Here is a 20743-nt window from a genome sequence, read left to right on the forward strand (position 1 = left end):
TTCTTTAGTCTTAGAAAGGTACGGCTTCTCTGCAGTGCAGAGTTCACAAAGTTACATGAAAACCGTGTGCAGTGGAAGGGTGAAATTATTTCGTGGTATTTCGTGGAAATTATTTCAAGCTTGTGGTATGAGCTTGAGTTGCATTGCTTGGCTTGAAAATTGGTGAGCGATAACGATGCAAATGTGTGACCTATTTGCAGTTGTGGGTTTATGGCAACCTCCCCCAATTTTCAAACAGAATCAGCTATTTAACAGAGTTGCTGAAGAGCCCAGGGCAAGGTGTTGACCATCTGTTCTTTCTGCCTTGGGCACCTCTCGCCTAACTAGGGTTGCTCCGCAGTTCCTGGCAACCTGCAGGTCTGTTGTAGGTGGGAAGTGATTTTGGGAGGGCCAAAAAATCAGGTGCAGTGCCAATTCCAGTAAAAAAAGGTGGCAGTGATATTGATTAACTCTAGGAATTGCTGGGAACTCTATGGTTTTTTTTAACCAAGAGTGATGTGGGGCGGAAGGTTTTTCTAAAAAGCATCTCCTGCCACAAGTGGTGGTGGGCCATGGGAATCATAGAGTTGGAAGAGACCCCAAGGGCTAACAAGTCCAACCCCCTGCAATGCAGGAACACACAATCAAAGCACTCCTGACAGATGGCCATCCAGCCTCTGCCCAAAAACCTCCATAGAAGGAGACTCCACCACACTCCGAGGCAGTGCATTCCACTGTCGAACAGCCCTGACTGTCAGGAAGTTTTTCCTGATGCTTAGGTGGAATCTCTTTTCCTTCACCTTGAACCCATTACTCCTGGTCCTAATCTCTGGAGCAGCAGAAAACAAGCTTGCTCCCTCACCAACATAACATCCCTTCAGATATCTAAACATGCCAATCATATAACCTCTTAACCTTCTCTTCCCCAAACTAAAGATACCCAGTTCCCTAAGTCTGTCCTTGTAGAGCATGAATTCCAGACCTCTGACCATTTTGGTTGCCCTCCTCTGGACCCGTTCCAGCTTGTCAATGTCCTTCTTGAGTTGCGGTGCCCAGAACTGTACACAGTATTCCAGGCTAGGTCTAACCAATGCGGAATAGAGAGGAGGAACAATTACATTGTGCCCCTTGTACCACGGAAGGGGGAGTGGGGAATCCCACTGCCCCCACTGGGAGAGCGGGACCCCTAACTAAGCTGCAATAGAGACTTCAATGCGACTGGAAAACACCTCTGCAGCCTATTTAATATTATCCAGCGTATCGTGGGTCCTCTGATTATGCTGCAGAGGAAGATCGCGGCCAGCAATTAACTTCGCTTAATCGACAGCAGGTATTTTCATTGGCAAATGATGATTGTAACTAGGCTGGGAATGTTTACACAGCTGTTGGAATAAAATACCACTCAGGGTATTTCCTTACTGCGGCTGGGATGTGGCCAACATCATGTTAGAGTAGACAGGCTCTGACATTTGATGTCTCAAAGAAAATAACAACCCAGCGCTGATTGGGCGGAGAGTATATTTGAAAGCAAACGTGTTCTTTTGTTTTTCCTTTTGTCTGTGGGACAAACAGGATGTGCTAACAGAAACCCATTCACCAAGCCCTACACGGTCTTGCTGGTCAAACTGGGCCTTTCCCAGCCCTTCTGGGGACCATTGTCAGTAACTGTGCGATTCTATCATCTAGATGCCCTCCTGTGTGGTGTAGTGGTTAAGATCAGGTGCACTCTAATCTGGAGAATCAGGTTTGATTTCTCACTCTGCCACTTGAGCTGTGGAGGCTTATCTGGGGTACCAGATTAGCTTGTGCAGCTGGGTGACCTGGGGCTAGTCACAGTTCTTTGGAGCTCTCTCAGTCTCACAAGGTGTCTGTTGTGGGGAGAGGAAGGGAAAACAGTTTGTAAGCCCCTTTGAGTCTCCTTACAGGATAGAAAAGGGGGATATAAATCCAACTCTTCTTCTTCTCCTTCTGGGATAGACTTGAGGAACAGACTCCTCAGAGAATGAACAGGAGGACCTAAGGACAATCCTGAGGGAGGAGCAGAGGGCTCAGGTGATACCCAACATTACCAAGTGGACCTAGACCAAAAACCTGTAGACTCCAAGTAGGGGTCCCATTCCTCCAGGAAGGGCAGGGGATTATCTGGTCAAGTTACCTGCTTCCCTGAGTGTCAGGGGTAGAAATGTTTTTTTTAAATCCATAATGTCTTTCTAATGGAAAAAGAAGAAGAGTTTGTATTTATATCCCCCCCCCTCCTCTTCTGTAAGGAGACTCAAAGGGGCTTGCAGTCTTTTTTCCCTCCCCCCCAACAAACACATTGTGAGATGGGTGGGGCTGAGAGAGCTCCGAAGAGCTGTGACTAGCCCAAGGTCACCCAGCTGACGTGTGTTGGAGTGCACAAGCTAATCTGGTACCCCAGATAAGCCTACATAGCTCAACTGGCAGAGCAGTGAGTCAAACCCGTTTCTCCAGATTAGAGTGCACCAGCTCTTAAACACTATACCACGCTGTAGGAAGAGACATAGGGTAGATCTGGGAATCCCTGGACTTCTAGGGATTTGTAGAATTTCCAGGGTTCCCTAAAGTTGCCTGTATCTCTCCCATTTGTTTGCTGGAACTGACATGGTGCCACAGCCTGCTCCACCCCCATATTCGTCTCCACAGCCCTGGTTGCAGCAGCTCTAGTACCAAGATCCCAACCCATGTGTTCCTGATAAAACACAGAATCTGAACTGAACTCTTCCCTCTCTGCCTTGGGCAAGGATTTCATAAGTGTTTGTTCTATGATTCTATTTTTCTGTTTTCAAATGATAGGTGCTGTATAGTTCTGTTCGCAGTCTTGATAGTTGTAGAGACAAGTGTTGCCACAGTGGCACCTAGGGGCAGAATGAAGTATTACACCAACACATGAAATAAAGCTTCCTTTGAGAGAAGTACCATAGTTTTTGGAAGTCTCCAATGTGATGAACACAAGGTTGTCCATAGCCTATGGGGGCAGTTGAAGTGCAAGAAGTTGCTGAATGGGACATGATATTCACGGGGCGTTACACAATGCTCTTCTCTTAGTGGAATTTCCCATTGCTCATGCTGATCTGGAAGATGGCGCCAGCTCTATGCTGCGGGAACACACTGGTGGTCAAACCTGCGGAGCAGACACCCCTTACATCCCTGTACCTGGGGTCTTTAGTCAAGGAGGTAAGTTGAACTCTGGCTTTGTACTGAAGTTTGACCCATTTGTTTATCTAGCTCAGGATTCTCTAGTCTGATTGGCAGAGGTCTTGGGCAGAAACATTCACACCCCCTGCTGCTTGATCCTTTTCATTAGAGATGTCAGGAATCGAACCTTGGATTTTCCAAATTCGAAGCATGTTCCCTACCACTGAGCTATCCCCCTTCCCCTGCTTTGTTGAGATTCAGTGGCCATCTATCCAAAAGCACACTGAAAATATCCTCTATCTCCCCACTAATTCCAATGCTAGAATTAAACATTTAAATATCTTTTCAGGCGGGCTTCCCACCAGGGGTTGTTAACATTGTACCAGGATACGGGCCGACTGCAGGGGCTGCAATTTCCACCCATCCTAATGTTGACAAGATAGCTTTTACTGGATCGACAGAGGTAGGTAAACTGACTTCCTAAAGCAAAAACCTTCCTGTGCTTGTCCTTCTTAGCGACTGCTGTAAACACAGCGTTTATATCAATTATCCTTCCCAGGCGTAGCTCAAACCAGTGTTGGTTGATACGCTGCTGTGGCTGGCCGGTTGCCTGGGGACATTATGGTTTTACACAGGGGTATATATGATCTTTCATCTGTTGGAGCATTCTCTGCATGCTTGACAAGACCTTTCATAACGATGATAAACAGCAATTGGCCGGCTGAAAATTCTCCCACGCAATTTTAAAAGCAAAGCCAAACTGAAAACTTTCAGCATTCGTTAGCGCCATCTACCAGTGATGCTCTGCATAGCAATTCGGAGTTCTCGCAAAAGTTTATTTTATTCTGTTTATAGTCTGAGACTCTGGAATAATTACATAGTGTAAATCAATGCAATCAGTAGGATGGGACATCTACTAAGTAATGTCCCAGGACTGGTGGTGGAAAGTGCCGTCAAGTTGCAGCCAATGTTTGGCGACCCTATGGGGTTTCCGAAGCAAGAGGCATTCACAGTTGGGATTCCGTCGTCTGCCTCGGTGGAGCAGCCCTGGGCTTCCTGGATGGTCTCTCATCCAAGTATTATCTGGGGCTGACTTTGCTTCGCTTCCGAGATCTCATGAGATTAGGTGAGTCTGAGCCATCTGGGTCAGGGAATACTTGGGGTAGGATTCTAGAAATCTGAAACAAAACATAACATTATTTACCATTATGTGGTAAGTTAAACAATGCAGAAAATAATATTGCATAAGTGGAAAACAATAGAGTGAGACCAGTGGCATTCTGGGGCTAAATTGTGCCTGGGGGCATGACTGCCTCCCTGTGCCCTCCCTCCACCTGGCTTCCACCCTGTGGCTCACTTACGGGAGCCAGGGAGGGCAGGGGAGTGGGGGGCTCAGGGAAGCAGGGCTCATACGGGTCCCGTGGCTGCAGGACAGCTCTTGAGCTGCCCACCACCAAACCCTGCCCCCCCCCAGCCTCCCTGCAGGCTGGCTCCTGCCCTCCTTAGGGCCTGGGGATGACAGAAGCCAGCCTGCAAGGAGGCTGGGGGAGCAGGGCTTGGTGGCAGGCAACTCAAGCAGGCACCATGGCAGTAGGCTGGCTCTTGTCCTCCCTGGCCTCCGTGGAGAGGAAGGAGCCGCTGGGTGCTGACCGAGTAGCCATGCCGTGGGAAAGGCTGGGCACAGGGACACACACACACACACACACACACACACACACCCCACCACCACCACCACCACCACCCCCCCCCCCCCGCTCATGTGGAGGAGTGGGGAAATCAAACCCAGTTTTCCAGATTAGAATCCACCGTTGTTTACCACAACACCATACTAGCTCTATTCTAACCCACTGTGAACCAGATAAGGCCTGCAGATCATCTCCTTTGAAAGGAAAAGCTGAGCTCTTCGGGAATAAAAGCCTCCCGTGTTATATGCTTTTTTTCACCCTGAAGAGCAATCGTGCCAATTTTTGTTTTAATCTTCCCTATGCAGGTTGGCAAGTTGATCAAAGAAGCTGCCTCAAAAAGTAACCTCAAGAGGGTGACACTGGAGCTTGGTGGGAAGAATCCTTGTATCGTCTGTGCAGATGCTGACTGTGAGTATATGCAGGGGTAGGGGGTGGGGGCACGGGAACCATTCCCTTTTTGCTGCAGTAGCATCCTGAAAGTCCACTCCAGTCCCTGACATCTCCTTTAAAAGGACCAAGTAGCAGGTCATCCGAAAGTCCTTCACTTGGAAAGCATCTTCAGCTCTAGGCCTTGTGTTGCCGTAGCAACGAGACAAGGCCTCACCATTGTAAACACTGCTTTCTTTATCTGGGCCTCTCTTAGTGGATTTAGCCGTCAACTGTGCCCATCAAGGGGTTTTCTTCAATCAAGGCCAGTGTTGCACAGCTGCTTCCAGGGTCTTTGTGGAAGAGTCGGTCTACCCAGAATTCGTCAAGCGCAGCGTAGAATATGCCAAGAAACGGCTCGTGGGGGACCCGTTTGATGCCAAAACTGACCAAGGGCCACAGGTACAACCACCTGCAGAAGCAAACACAGTGGTTCCAAGTTAGGGTTGTTGCAACAACATATAGCCCTTTGCAGTAGATTCCTGTGTCACATAGTCACTGGTTGCTATATTCGTATTTATGTCCTTGCACAAGATTTTCTCATGCCATTCTAGGCGGAGATATACATCTCTTAAGTTGGTTCCACCTCAGTGGACTTGGAAAGGCATAGCTCTGTTTAGGATGGAATTGTTAATTACCTAGCATTATTTTCATCGTTCGCTAGAGGGTGCTCTAGCATGAATCTCTAACAGGGCTTCCCGGCTAGAGTTCAGACAATATGGATGGCAGTCGGAGGGAGTGGGAAGTTCTGGCCGAGGGAAGTGGTCTGACTGAGGGAGTGGCAAGGCTGGCTGAGGGAAGGGGTTTGGGGCAAAGCTGGGCTCACTAGCAAATCAGTCTCGCTCAGCTGTGAAGCAAATTAAAATTACTCTAGAAATGGTCTCATTTGCTGCAGAGAGAATGGAAAGTAAAAGTGGGGCTTGAGGAAATACGTTCATGTGAGGAGTCTTGCTGCAACGGAAATTTGCCCACTTTGTGCATAATCAGCCATGATCAGGCTGAAATTGGATACTTTTTTTCAAAAAGGAGGGATCTAGAACCCTCTCTCTCTCTCTCACTCTCTCTCTCCCCCCCTCCCCCTTTTCTTGTACTGTAACAGATTGACCAAAAACAGTTCAATAAAATCTTGGAGCTCATTGAAAGTGGAAAGAAGGAAGGGGCCAAGCTGGAATGTGGTGGTTTGGCCATTGGAGATCAAGGCCTGTTCATCAAGCCTACCGTTTTTTCGGAGGTCACCGACACCATGCGCATTGCCAAAGAGGAGGTATGACCCAATAGAAATCCTCAGATCTGGGATAATCTATGTGGTAGAGCTAATAAATGTATGGTAGATCCAAGAAATATATAAATAAGGAGTATGGCACAACAGAAATCCTTAGAACTGGTATCATCTATGTGGTAAAGCCAATAAATATGTTTAAATATTTGAGAGCCAGTGTGGTATAGTGGTTAAGAGCAAGTGGATTTTAATCTGGTGATCTGGCTTTGATTCCCCACTTCTCCACCTGAGTGGCAGAGGCTTATCTGGTGAACCAGGTGTGTTTCCGCACTCCTGCTGGGTGACCTTGGGCTAGTCACAGTTCTCTCAGGACTCTCTCAAGCCCACCTACCTCACAAGGTGTCTGTTGTGGGGAGAGGAAGGGAAAGGAGCTTGTAAGCCACCTCGAGTCTCCCTACAGGAGAAAAAGGTGGGATGTAAATCCAAACTTTCCTTCTTCTTCTTGAATATTATAAAATATAGTTAAATGTTTTTTTAATGGGTGTTTTTAAGTGTGTTTGAGGTCAGCCCTGGTTAGTATGTGGATGGGAGACCACCAAGGAAGTCCAGGGGTGAGACCACCAAGGAAGTCCAGGGGTGCTACTCAGAAGCAAGGCAGTGTCAAACCATCTCTGTTTAAAACTGCCATAAGTCAGATATGACTTGACAGCTTTTTCTACCACCACTATAAAAAACCCACGCAAAGGTCTGGGTATCTGTGTTAATTTATTATTGTGTGGATGTGTTGTTTGTTTCTTAAACGTAAAATGGCTTGGAGGGGAGGAAGCCCCATCATCCATCTGGTTTATTCTATTTCGACACAAGCTGTCCAGTGGTGGGATCCAAAAATTTTAGTAACAGGTTCCCATGGTGGTGGGATTCAAACTGTGGCGTAGTGCCAATGGGGCTGGGCAGGGCACGACGGGGGTGTGGCTGGGCATTCCAGGGGCGGGGCATTCCTGGGCGGGGCTGTGGCAAGGACGCAGCCGCTGTTCCAGTCCTTGGGCGGGAAACAAATGCACGCAGGCACAGGCACAGGCTGCCATGCACACCGGTGCACTTTCTGCTAGACTGCTTCAAGTTCTGCGTGCTACTGCTGAGAGGAGGGGTGTAACTAAGGCAAAAATCACGTGGCAAAATCCCCAATTAGTAACCCCCTCTCGGCACACACAAATAATTAGTAACCTACTCTCAGGAACCTGTGAAAACCTGCTGGATCCCACCTCTGAAGCTATCCCGTGCCATTCTGTTGTGCTTTCAGACCTTGAACTCATCCAAAGGCTGTTTCCTCACATGCAGAATGACTTGACGAAGCATACAAATCTTTCATTTCTCTATCAGTGTAGAAATGTCCCTATGTGGACTCTGTCCAGTTGCAGAAAGAGTTGGCCATAGCCTTCCTCTGCAGAGTTTTCCTTGGTGGTCTCCAATCCAAGCTTTATGGTGACCCCAGCAAGTGGCTTTTGAGGTCAGCAAGAAGCAGAGGCGGTTTGCCATTGCCTCCCTCTGCAGAGTTTTCCTTGGTGGTCTCCCATTCAAGGTTTATGGCAACCCCAACAAGGGAATTAAGGACAGGCTTGTCTCAGGCTGTTTTGGTTCCTGTATGTTATTGTGATTAAGAAACTCGTTACAAAGAAATTGTTTGATCGTTTGGTGGTAGCAACTAAGATGCAATGCAGAACCTGGCCAATTTTGTTTTGCCAACAGCAATTCCTTTGCAAGAATGTTGTGCGTTTTTTGTATTCCTGGTTTTGCAAACTGTGAATAAGTTTGCTCTGGTTACTCTCCATTTCAGAGAAAGCAATGCAATGCAAAGCCTTTATTGCAGTGGTGGGATCCAAAAATTTTAATAACAGGTTCCAATGGTGGTGGGATTCAAACAGTGGCGCCGCCGCACACACACACCTCCAGTCCCTATTGGGCAGGGAGGTTGCTTTAGTAACCCCTTCTCGGCACTCAGAAAAAATTAGTAACCACTTCTAGAGAAGTGGTGAGAACTAGTTGGATCCCACCTCTGCTTTATTGGCATACAAAAAAAAATTACAAAATCACAGCCTAAAATATATAATCATATATAAAATCAGTCAGACTCTCACTGATGTTCAATGGTTGCATACCTGTATTTCATTCCGAAGCCTTAGTTACATCAAAGAGAAATTTAGCTACCATTTCACAGAAAGCTTCATTTGAATTGTTTAAAAGAAAGTAAAATTTTTGGTCATCCAATAGCCCCTCACACTTTGATAACACTTGATGCCAATGTTTACTTCTTATGGAGGCCTTTTTGGGACAATAAAAAAGAGAATGCACTAAAGTTTCTATTTGACCTCCTCCACATGAGCAGATTCTCTCATCCATTGATTTCTTTTGATACCTTCCTTGCAACATAGCCAATGGAATTGCATTAAATCTGGCCATAGCTAGTGCACGTCTCAAATTTGGATCTTTTAATATTTGGATATATGGTGACATACAGCCTCTCTCACCTACAATGGATAAATTTATTGGTGAGCATGTTTTGTTTGCTGCCGTTATTAATTTTTCATAATCCCATGTAATTACTGTGGCCTTTAAGAGGTTGTATGATTCCAAATATGTTAGCATAAGCAGTCTGTCTAATGAAAGACCTATTTAGTCTATTTTCCTAATTATTTTTTTTATGCCAACTGGAATTTTTTAATTCAGGTAGCAATAAATTGATGAAACTGCTCATTTCAGCATTATAATGAACATGAAGCCAGAACTTAAATGTTCTTAACCAAGCCAGGGAAATCAGTGTATTTTGACCCAATTCTATACATAGTGCCGCATACGGTGTAAAAATTTAGGAATGTATAGAGTTTAATGAATCTGTGGCCTCAGGTTCTACTCGCCATTTGTCTTTTATTAATCAGACCGCTTTGTATTTTGAATACAGCTCAATTAAAGCAAGCCGCTAAGCAACAAATTTTAACAAACGCCATTTCCTTAACCAAACTAATAGTAACTTTTGCTTAGTAAGTGTGTCTGTTGCACGCACTAGCCTCCAGAGTGAGGTAACAGGCAAGCTGAGATAGTCAATGTGAAAAACAGGGGATTAATCCGTTGGCCCCTATGTGGTATTGACAGATTTTTGGACCCGTGCAACCCATAATGAAGTTTAAAAACCTCGAAGAAGTCATTCAGAGAGCCAATAACACGGAATATGGACTCACTGCTGCAGTGTTTACGAAGAACTTGGACAGAGCTTTGACATTGGCTTCAGCGCTACAATCTGGGACTGTCTGGTGAGGTTTATTTTCTGTGTAAAAGGCTGGCCGATGCAGGCCGTTCATCCCAACCTGCCACTGTTGAGATACACAGTAGATAAACAGTTCCTTTGCTCTGCTGTGTTTGTGGGTCAAGCATCTGTACTCTGTTTCACGGAGGCCCCTTCCACACATGCAGAATCAGGCACTTTCAATCCACTTTCAATGCACTTTGCAGCTGTGCAGGATAGCAAAATCCACTTGTAAACAATTGTGAAAGTGCATTGAAAGTACATTATTCTGCATGTGCGGGAGAAGCCAAAAAAATGTTAGTTCAGTCAGTTGAGGTGCAGCGGTTGAGAAAATGGTGTGTTTGTGCATTAGAATATAGTACCAAATGAATATGAGAATTATGGTTCATTTTTACCCGCTGCCTTTGTCAAGACCATTATTTTGAACAAGATACTGCAATACAAGAGCATTTATAGTTCACTGAATGACTATCATCAAACTTTTGGGGGAGGGGGGGAGCAGAGCTAGGTAGGCTTCAGGACCCAGGCAGAGCATTCTGCAACAAAGTAGGTCCGGCATGCTCTGTTCTGTAGTGGAGGCATATACAATCTACTAACATCTTTATGTGAAACAGAGTATAGATTTTTGACAGTGTATAATAGAAGGGGGATAAAATTGGCCGGAGTGGATTGGCTGCCTGATTTACTGGAAAAATTCCAGGTGGGTCACAGTCTTTTGGCAGCCAAGAGCAACCCAAATGGAGCCCTGATTATCAAGCAAGAACTGTGGGCAGTGACAGCAATTGGCTTGCTGATGGCTGCCGGCTGGGTCCAAGCCACAATAAAATAAATAAGCAAACCGACACCTTTCCCCCCACTGACCTATTTTATCGTCATCTGAAGTAGGGGTGAGCAGAACACCTTGTGCTCGGTAAATTTCAGGTCTGGGTGAGCAGAAGGAGGAACTATGCCAACAGTTTTATTTGGCTGTTGCTGAAAATGTTTGGGTTAAGAACTCTGACATTTTTCTATTCCGGGGACTTGAAAAATAGTTGCTGGGGGCAGGGGGAGTTGAAAAAGTTGAATGTTAATCAGTTTCTTCAGCACCAGATGTATTTGGTTCTTCCAAGTACATCTGGGTTTTTTATCAGTACATTAAAGACGTGAAAAAAAGCTGTTATGGCTTTTTTCAGGGTTTTTTTTGTGATTTGGGTTTACTGAAACACACACACACACACACACACACACACACAATCTGAAGTAACCCAAACGGCCCAGACTAGCCTGCATTTGTCAGGGCTTGGATCGTGGGAAGCCTTTTGGGCAAGATTCAAATTAGGAACGGTATTTAGAAGCATAAGGTATGTTACTGGAGAGTTGGGATTTGTAAGTCCAGTTGTTCACAGCTGTGTTTTAGTTAGTTAATGTAACATTTGTTTTTAAGCTATTCCAAGAGCACTACAGTAGTTTTTTTTATTAATTTTTTATTGTATCATTTGAATATTATATTTATATTAATGCTTTTCTTCATTTGTTTTCAAACAATACATTTTCCCCTTTTTTCCCTCCCCCCTATATTTTTCATATTTTTGTCAAACAAACAGCAGTAAGTTCATTCTTTGTATTCTTTTCTCCCATTTCTCTTCATTGACTCCAGCTTCTTTCATCCAGTCCTCGTATATGGTCCATATCTTCAAGATTTCGCTCTGTTTATCTTGCCACAGTTTATTCTTCGTTATTATATAGAAAATGACTAGTGTCACTTGTTCCCAGATGTAATCCAACCATTTCTGGATTGTCCATTTTTTCTTTTCTTTCCAGCCTAAAGCTATTGTTGCGTGTGCTGCTTTGATCATTATTTTGTACATGTAGCTATATTTTTTATCTACCCTTCTATCCTCCATTACACCCATGAACATTAAGTCATTGTTTATCTCAATATTCATCTTCACTAGTTTCTCGATATATAATATTACAGTTGTCCAAAATTTTTTCACTTCTATACATTCCATCCACATATGGCTATAATAATATGCCTAGCTGATCTCCACAATGCCAGCATTTAGGGCTGGAGTCAACTTTAATCATATATATGCTTTAGTTGTTTTGGTGTTCTATACCCACTTCAATACTAACTTTTTCTTTCCAATTCCATATATTTTCTCAAAATCTTTATATTTTTCCAACTATCAATTAGATTTTCAGTTTTCCCAGTGTCTAGAGAACCTTCCTTCTCCCATTTTTGTTTCAATGTTCTTATCATAAAGTCTCTATCATCAACCATATACTTATATATGTGTCCCAAAATTTTCCCTTTACATTTTTCATATAGTTCTAAACATTTGGCCATTATACATTCTCCTCTTATTCGTGAAACCTTTATCTTTTCCCAGATGCCCCTCAGGACCAACCAGTTCTCATTACCTCCTAACTCTATAAAATTTTGTACAGTCATAATTTCTTCTCCTTCTCTTATCAGATTTGCAACAGTCTGAATCCCTTGTCTTTTCAATATTTTTATCGCTTTTTTCCCATCTTTTCCGGCCACACTTGCCAGTGGTGCCACATCCAGTGTACCGGGCATCCATTTACCTCTCCATTTTCCCCATATATCTAATAACATCTTTCTTGGCCCTATTGCGGTTTGGTTCCCTCTCTTCAACTCATTATTAAATATTCCATAGGCTCCAATCCCTTCATTTATTTCATTTTCAAATTTAAGCCATCCTTCACTAATTTCTTCATTTATGTTCATCAAATTTTTAATCTGGAATGCTTCATAATACTCTTGCATTTTAGGTATCCCCCATCCTAAATAATTTTTCGTCATGTAAATTATCTTGTTCATAATTCTAGGATTTTTTGGATCCCATGCTTTCAGCTTTCTGTCCCATTCCTCAAATTGCTTCTTCTTAATTTCTAAAGGTAGAGTTCGAAATAAATAAAACATTTTTGGCATTATACACATTTTTAGTGCTTTAATTTTCCCTGTAATCGATAGAGTTTTCTTATCCCATTCTTTTAATTGTTTTAATATTTTGTTCCATCTTTCCTCATAATTATATTTAAACATCTTCTCCTTTCTCCATGTTATTATAATACCTAAATATTTAATTTTCTTTTTTACTAATTTTCTATCTAATTGACTTTTTTCCACATTAACCCCCATTATCTCTGTTTTTTCCATGTTTACTTTTAATCCAGAGTAATTTTGAAAATCTTCTAGAATAATTTTTAGTTCTTTCATTGTATCTACCGGATTCACCGTTATTATTAATATATCATCTGCAAATAAGTTCAATCTTATCTCTTCATGTTTTACCTTGTATCCTTTTTATCCTTCCATTATTATTAATCCTTTCTGCCAGGAATTCCATTGCCATTGTAAACAAATGTGGCGATAGTGGGCATCCTTGCAGAGCACTACAGTAGTGTATTACTATATGAAATGAGCCTGTTTGGGATACCTCATACAGCTTCTGCCATTATCTAATATTGACCTTCTGCTGACAACCTGTTTCAAGTCTTTATTGACTATAAATCTTCAGATGCAAGACTTTTAACATCTCACTTCGTAGAAAATGCTGATCTTGTGAGCAGGATGCAGTGGTTCAGAGTGGCACACTGTGATCTGGGAACCAGGTTCAATTCCCCACTCCTCCACATGAGCGGCAGACTCTAATCTGGGGAACTGGATTTGTTCCCCCGCTCCTGCGCACGAAGCCTGCTGAGTGAACTTGGGCCAGTCGCAGTTCTCTCAGAACTCTCTCAGCCCCACCTACCTCACAAAGTATCTGTTGTGGGCAGGGGAAAGGAAAAGGAGTCTGTATGAGATGCCTTACAGTTGAGAAAAGCTGGGTATAAATCCAAACTCTTCTTCTCTTCTTTATCCTAGGTGGATAATCTGAAATTGTGGTTACCTGTATAAAGGTTGAAAACAAATATGTGGAAACTATAATTTTAGCTGTCAATGTTACAGGGGTTTTTTTGTTTTTAAGAACTTGAAAGCTAAGCAACGAGGATGATTGAAGGATTAGAGCACCTTCCTTATGAGGAGAGGCTGCAGCGTTTGGGGCTCTTTAGTTTGGAGAGGTGACGTCTGGGTGGGGATATGATTGAAGTCTATAAAATTATGCATGGGGTAGAAAATGTCGACAGAGAGAAATTTTTCTCTCTCACAATACAGGGGGCATTCATTGAAAATGCTGGGGGAAAGAATTAGGACTAATAAAAGGAAACACTTCTTCACGCAACGTGTGATTGGTGTTTGGAATATGCTGCCACAGGAGGTGGTGATGGCCACTAACCTGCATAGCTTTAAAAAGGGCTTGGACAGATTTATGGAGGAGAAGTCGATCTATGGCTACCAATCTTGATCCTCCTTGATCTCAGATTGCAAATGCCTTAGCAGACCAGGTGCTCAGGAGCAGCAGCAGCAGAAGGCCATTGCTTTCACCTCCTGCATGTGGGTTCCCAAAGGCACCTGGTGGGCCAGTGCAAGTAGCAGAGAGCTGGACTAGATGGACTCTGGTCTGATCCAGCAGGCTAGTTCTTATGTTCTTATGTTCTTAAGCAGAGTTGCCCCTGGTGAGTGCTTGGGTGGGAGACCACCAAGAAAGTTCGGGGTTGCTATGCAGAGGCAGGCAATGGCAAACCACCTCTCGTTGTCTCTTGCCCTGAAATCCCTTTGAACAGTTGCTGAGAGTTTGTTGTGACTTGATGGCACTTAATTATTATTTATAATAAAATTTATTGCAGTCAATAGACCCATAAAAAACACAGGCCGTTTCCGCACGAATGTGGAAGTGGCCGGGTCGGCGTTTCTGATGCCGACCCGACAACGCTGGGACCGTCCGCACGGACGGTCCTGGAAACGGGCAGCGGCCAGCGGCACTGGCACCCGGCCTACCGGCATGTCCCGGGCCTCCGGCGCGTCGCCGAGCCTGGGAACCGCCCCCCTGGCCCTGCTGGCTTGCTCCTGGGGCGTGTCCCCAGACCTCGCTGACGCGCGGGATGGGGTAAAAGGTAAAGATGCCGAGGTGGGGAGGCGTCACCGAAGCCGCTGCGTTAAGCTTCGGCAAAAGCGGCTTCGGCGGCGTTTCCCCAACAAAAGCGCTTCCGGCTCTGGGGAAACTTGCCCGGCTTCAGCGGCTTGGTCGGGCGGTGCGAGGGCGGCGAGGTTGCGATGCAGCTGCGCCCCCTGTGCGAATGGCGGCCTGGAGACGGCGTTTTTGCCGTCTCCAGGCCGCCATTAAATGCCCGTGCGGAAACGGCCACAGAAATTATACACTAAGTTAGCTTGCACCGTTAAATATAGGACAATTAAATGTAAACATCTGACCATTAGAGATAATTTGTGTCCAGTAATTGCTGATTCTTCCTCCTAAACACCTCGGCTGAGAATTTTGCCATCACCAAGGTAATAGGATTTATTGTAATCGGAAATGGCTTCCCTTTGTCACGTTCCCATTTTCCAACTTTTCTGACTTGAATATAAATTTACCCAGTGGCTTATACTGTCATTCACCTCGTGAAGTGGGCCGAAGATCGGGAAGGTTTATGCTTGAATCCATGTTGTTAATCTTTAAGATATTGCTCCTATTTTATTTTGCTTCCATCTGGAATTTTTCTTCTGAGTGTTTTTATCATTCTTTCACAGGGTCAACTGTTATACTGCCCTTTACGCACAAGCACCCTTTGGTGGCTTCAAAATGTCAGGCAATGGCAGAGAACTGTAAGTTAGCCTTTTCATTTTTTAAAAAAATTAGGGACCTTATGGCCCTTTCCGCACATGCAGAATAATGCACATTCAATCCACTTTCAATTCAATTCAAATCAATTGAGGTCAGTGACTGCTTTTGTGTTTTGTATTGCAAACCCTATCCATGTTAACTTCAATAGGCCAGAGGTTATCTGAAATAAATGGGTAGGCTTTGCTTTCTGCGCTTGCTGTCCTCCTCTGATCTACCTCCAAGAATGCTCTGCTTTGGGCATTCCCTCTCTGGCCCCTTCCACACATGCAGCATAATGCATTTTCAATCCACTTTCACAAAAGTTTGCAAGTAGATTTTGCTATTCCGCACAGTAAAATCCGCTGCAAAATGCATTGAAAGTGGATTGAAAGTGTATTATTCTGCATGAGCAGAAGGGGCCTGTGGGGAACAGGGCCTACTCTGTGGTAGCACCCTGCCTGCAGAACGTCTTGATGAGGAAGGTATGCCTGTCCCCAAAATTTCTGAAAACTGGTAGAACGGGTATCATGGGGCTTGCTGAGCAGCATTTTGTAAAGTGCTTTCCAATACTGATAGCTGGTTTGGGTTGCCAGCATTTTCCCCAAGGCCCTTCCACACATGCGGAATAATGCACTTTCAATACACTTTCAATACACTTTGCAGCTGGATTTTACTGTGCGGAATAGCAAAATCCACTTGCAAACTTTTGTGAAAGTGGATTGAAAATGCATTATTCTGCATGTGCAGAAGGGGCCAGAGAGAGAATGCCCAAAGCAGAGCATTCTTGGAGGTCTCACAGATCAGAGGACAGCAAGGCTTTACAGCAAATGCAGTATTAAAGAGGAAACATTTCTCAGGCCTCTTCCGCACATGCAGAATAATGCACTTTCAATACACTTTCAATGCACTTTGCAGCTGTGTGGAATGGCAAAATCCACTTGCAAACAGTTGTGAAAGCGGATTGAAAACGCATTATCCTGCATGTGCAGAGTGGGTCTTAGACCCAAAACTTAAGATCCTTTCCTTTTTTTCTTGCAGTGGTGAATATGCTCTGGCGGAATACACAGAAGTGAAAACCGTGACCATCAAAATATCTCAGGAGACTCATTGAGTGAAAAAACACCAGAAGATCTAAAACTCTGACACTCTGAATGTTAATGTATGGACTGAGGGGGGTGAGTGGGAAATGTGCTAAAATTCACAGAGAGAATGAAAGTCAACTCTTTAAATAAAACAATGGGGGGGGGGGACAAACCCATATGATTTGTTGTTCTTCGGGCCTTGCTACATAAATTTGTCCTGTCAATTACATATTCTGAAATTAACTAGCTTCAGAAATTATTGTAACGTGCATAACTACAGGCGGCTCTGTAATTTAAACCTACACCAAGATCAACAGGCAGGGAACATAGTCATGACTGAAGACATAACCAAGACTTTTGCTGTAGGTATAGGTCAATATGCCGATGACGCCACTGCCACCCACCCACCCCCGACCCCAGAGGCTGTGCCTTCTAACAGTGGCAATATCCGCCCCCTACAAATCTCATATGCTTTTTTCTGACCCTTTTACGATCTGTGTTCCATTTTTTAAAAAAACCTGATACACAAAGCACTTTGCCCAAAACCTCTCTCTCTTTTTCATATTTGGTATAGCTGGTATTTTTTGAGCAATTGAGGTTGCATTTCCTGGCTATTTTGCACCTTCAGGAGAGGCAAATCCAGCAGTTCCGATCATCATTCCTCCTTCTGCTCACCCATTTTTCTTCCACTTGGCCTCACTTTGGGGTTCTAATCTCCTGCGAGCAAATCATTACACTTTCCCCCCATGAAGTAAAGTTCCCCTATTCAGAGGAATCTATGTCTTCTCGTCCTCCACTGCCAACCCTATTTACCATACTTTTTTAAAAAAAAAAATGTACATTTTTATTTTTGGAGTAAACTTTAGTAAAGGAGCTCAGCATCCTTTACTGTTGTGAGACATTGTATTTTTAAAAAAATGGTGAATGAAGTGTGAATAAGGCTCCAGTTCTCTGGCACATCAGCCTGGTGTAGCGAGCCAGCGTGGTGTAGTGGTTAAGAGCAGGTGGACTCTAATCTGGAAAACCAGGTTTGATCCCCCTCTCCTCCACATGAGTGATGGACTCTTATCTGGTGAACCAGATTTGTTTCCCCATTCCTCTACGTGAAGGCTCCTGAGTGACCTTGGACTAGTCACAGTTCTCTCAGGTCACCGACCTCACAAGGGTCTGCTGAGGGGAGAGGAATGGAAAAGGAGTTTGTGAGCCCCCTTGAGTCTCCATACAGGAGATAAAGGCTTGGTATAAATCCAAATTCTTCTGCTAGGATTCATTCATTTCCGGGGCGCATGTGCAGAATTCTTCCCAAGTATTGTGCCCAAGGAAGAGAGAATCAGACTGCAAAATCAGGCAATGATAGCCTGTCTTTTTGTTTTAAATCAACACAATCCCAATGCTGCTATTTTCCACATATTTTCCCCTTGTTCCCATGATGCCCTGTCCAGGCCCCTAGCGGCATCCTTATTGTTCGTTCAAAACTGCAATTGAATGGACTGGTCTGAGCAGGATCCAAATTTTCCCACCCACGTAGCGCACTTTTCTGCGATCTTTCCCAAAACTCTGCCGCAGAATCGGTTTGGGAAGGGTCAGGGGAAAGCTGGGGAAACCCATGAATGCACTGCAGTGCTGTGGGGGTGGGGGAACCCACTTTAAACCCATTGCACCTGGGTCAAATAACCCATATGAAAAATATTGCTATCTGGAACATTCCATCTTCCTCCGTGGCGTTCCAGAATAAATTTTACATAAACCCTTTTCCGTCAAGACCCTTTTCAGACACAAGCTCAAATCCTGGTTTATTTGAAACTCTGGCTAGTTTGCCAAAGCCAGATTCAACTCCCGAACAATTACTCCAACTCATGGCTTACCTTGACCAGATTTGTGGCTTTAACTCTGACCAGGCTATTTTGCATTTGGGAAGCACATGTGAACAGCGCTAAAGAATGAGCCGGGTTTGAGCCAGAACATCCATGTTTATACCTCAAGGACATATACTGTTGAGACTTCCGAATATAATTTTGGACCCTGGTTTGACATACCCTAATTGACCATGGTTCAGTGGAATGGACAGTCACTTTTAACCTTAACCACAGTTTCATGTGATGTCTGAAGCCCTCATATTGTAACTTCTCGATGTAACGACAGTTAAACTTTTTTTGTATACACTGAATTTTTCTACATTTTTTATATTCAAAAATAGCATTAGGCACTAATTGTAAAATAAAACTCTGTAGAGCTTTTTATATTCTATTGCATGTTAGCAGGTTTTTTAAAATAATGAAATATTACTTTAAAATTGTTTAAATATATGAATATAAATATATATTTATAAACTAGAATGCAATTAATCTATTTTTATCACTGGCGGTACGTGGAAATGATATGCTTTTCTTCTTCTTTTTTACAAAGGGCATACTGTTGTAATGTTAGCGCCTTGATTCTTAATAAAACTCCTAATTTTTGCCATACGCCTGTTCTGTACCATACTGGAAACGCTTGGATATTAAAAGGCGGGTACATAAGAAGCTACCTATGTCAGACAACTGAGTCACAGTCTGAAAGGTCCTTTTCTAGGAATAAGCCCCACTCAATTGCGTTAGGAGCAGATATACTTAGATATACAGATATACATTCCTGCTGGGTGACCGTGTTATAGTCATAGTTCTCTCTGAACTCTCACAGCCCCACCTACCTCACAACATGTCTGTTGTGAAGGGAAAGGAACTTGTAAGCCTCCTTACAGGAGTCAAAGGTGGGATATAAATCCAAACTCTTCTTCTTCTTCATTTGGCCGAAACCTGTCTGGTTAACTGGGGCAAAGACCGCCCCCCCCCCCCATTTTTCTATCTCAGACACTGATCCCAAATCTCCAGGAATTTCCTAAGCTGGAGTTGGCATCCTGGTCAGCGCCAGGTGAGTCAGACCAAAATGCCCCAAATTTAAGTTGAAAGTCCTCTGGGAGCCTTTGTCTGTGTTTTCACTTTGTAAAAATCAGCTATCCTCCTGAGGCACAATCTATAACAAGTTAGTTGGGAGTTTATGTGCACATCAGAGTATTCACTTTGGGTACATGCAGAATAATGCACTTTCAGTCCACTTTCGATGCACGTTGCAGCTGCATTTTATTGTGCGTAATATCAAAATCCACTTGCAAGCAATTGTGAAAGGGTACTGAAAGTGCATTATTTTGCATGTGCGGAAGGGGTGGGCTAGTCAGCCCACTACAGAAAACAATTCTGACGTGCAGATCAGAGAATATCCAATGTGGGCTCAACAGGGACTAGGGCAGTGGTGGCGAACCTATGGCACGGGTGCCAGAGGTGGCACTCGGAGCCCTTTCTGTGGGCACACGTGCACACAGTTCATGGGGGGGGTGGAAAATCACCCCCCCACACACACACACACATCTAGGCTGGCCTGGGCACGATCCTTTACCTGGGAGTAACCTCGGTTGCTGGCAATGGGGTTTCTTCTGAGTAAACACTCTTAGGATCGTGATTCACCCATTCGAAGCGTTGCATGGTTGCTTCACCAAGCTTACTCCTGAGTAATGTGTGCCTCTGAGCCAACCGTTTTTTCTAAACCAAAACCTCAGTATTCAGGTTAAATTGCCATGTTGGCACTTTGCGATAAATAAGTGGGTTTTGGGTTGCAGTTTGGGCACTCAGTCTCGAAAAGGTTCGCCATCCCTGGACTAGGGGAAAGAATCAGTCCACTACAGAGAACCACGCTCCTTCACCTCTTTCCTTCCCAGCTCCCTTTTCTCACAGGGGGGCATAAATGGTTTGCAGAAGGAGGCAACTCAGCATTGTGGGAGAACTGGATGACCAAGTTAAGACGGGGGGGGGGGGGTGTCCAGCCACACTTTCCAGATGCCTTGAAACTTTCCAGAGTCAAAAGTTCTGAGGACGGGCGCTTCCCCTTTTTCCTCTTTCCGTTTGCAGATGCATTTAAAATTTACGCAGATTGATACAGATGCATTGAAAATCTATACAGAGGGCAGCTTTTATTTATGTTTGTTTATACCCCGCCTTACCCCCAAAGGGCTCAGGGCATCTTACAATGGCATCAGGGCTAAAATCAGACTTTGGGGGCAAGAGGGGCGGGCCTTCTCTGCCCCCCCCCCCCCTCTTTGCATGTGTAACCCAAGATCTCCTCCCCACTGCACTGGCACCACCCCTGCTTGTGTC

General features: G+C 44.3%; 1 protein-coding gene across 1 annotated transcript in view; it reads left to right on the forward strand.

Moving 5' to 3' along the window:
- The window catches only part of ALDH1A3 (aldehyde dehydrogenase 1 family member A3), a 34399-nt gene extending 16746 nt beyond the window's left edge, over window positions 1-17653 (forward strand). The window contains exons 6-13 of the mRNA XM_048482035.1: window positions 3046-3174; window positions 3485-3598; window positions 5126-5228; window positions 5464-5648; window positions 6346-6510; window positions 9613-9770; window positions 15402-15476; window positions 16513-17653. Of these exons, the coding sequence (XP_048337992.1) occupies window positions 3046-3174; window positions 3485-3598; window positions 5126-5228; window positions 5464-5648; window positions 6346-6510; window positions 9613-9770; window positions 15402-15476; window positions 16513-16585 (1002 nt within the window). The 3' untranslated portion in view covers window positions 16586-17653. The remainder of the gene's footprint in view (window positions 1-3045; window positions 3175-3484; window positions 3599-5125; window positions 5229-5463; window positions 5649-6345; window positions 6511-9612; window positions 9771-15401; window positions 15477-16512) is intronic.
- The last annotated feature ends 3090 nt before the right edge of the window (window positions 17654-20743 follow it).

The sequence above is a fragment of the Sphaerodactylus townsendi genome, linkage group LG17 (assembly GCF_021028975.2).
Source record: "Sphaerodactylus townsendi isolate TG3544 linkage group LG17, MPM_Stown_v2.3, whole genome shotgun sequence".
NCBI lineage: Eukaryota > Metazoa > Chordata > Lepidosauria > Squamata > Sphaerodactylidae > Sphaerodactylus > Sphaerodactylus townsendi.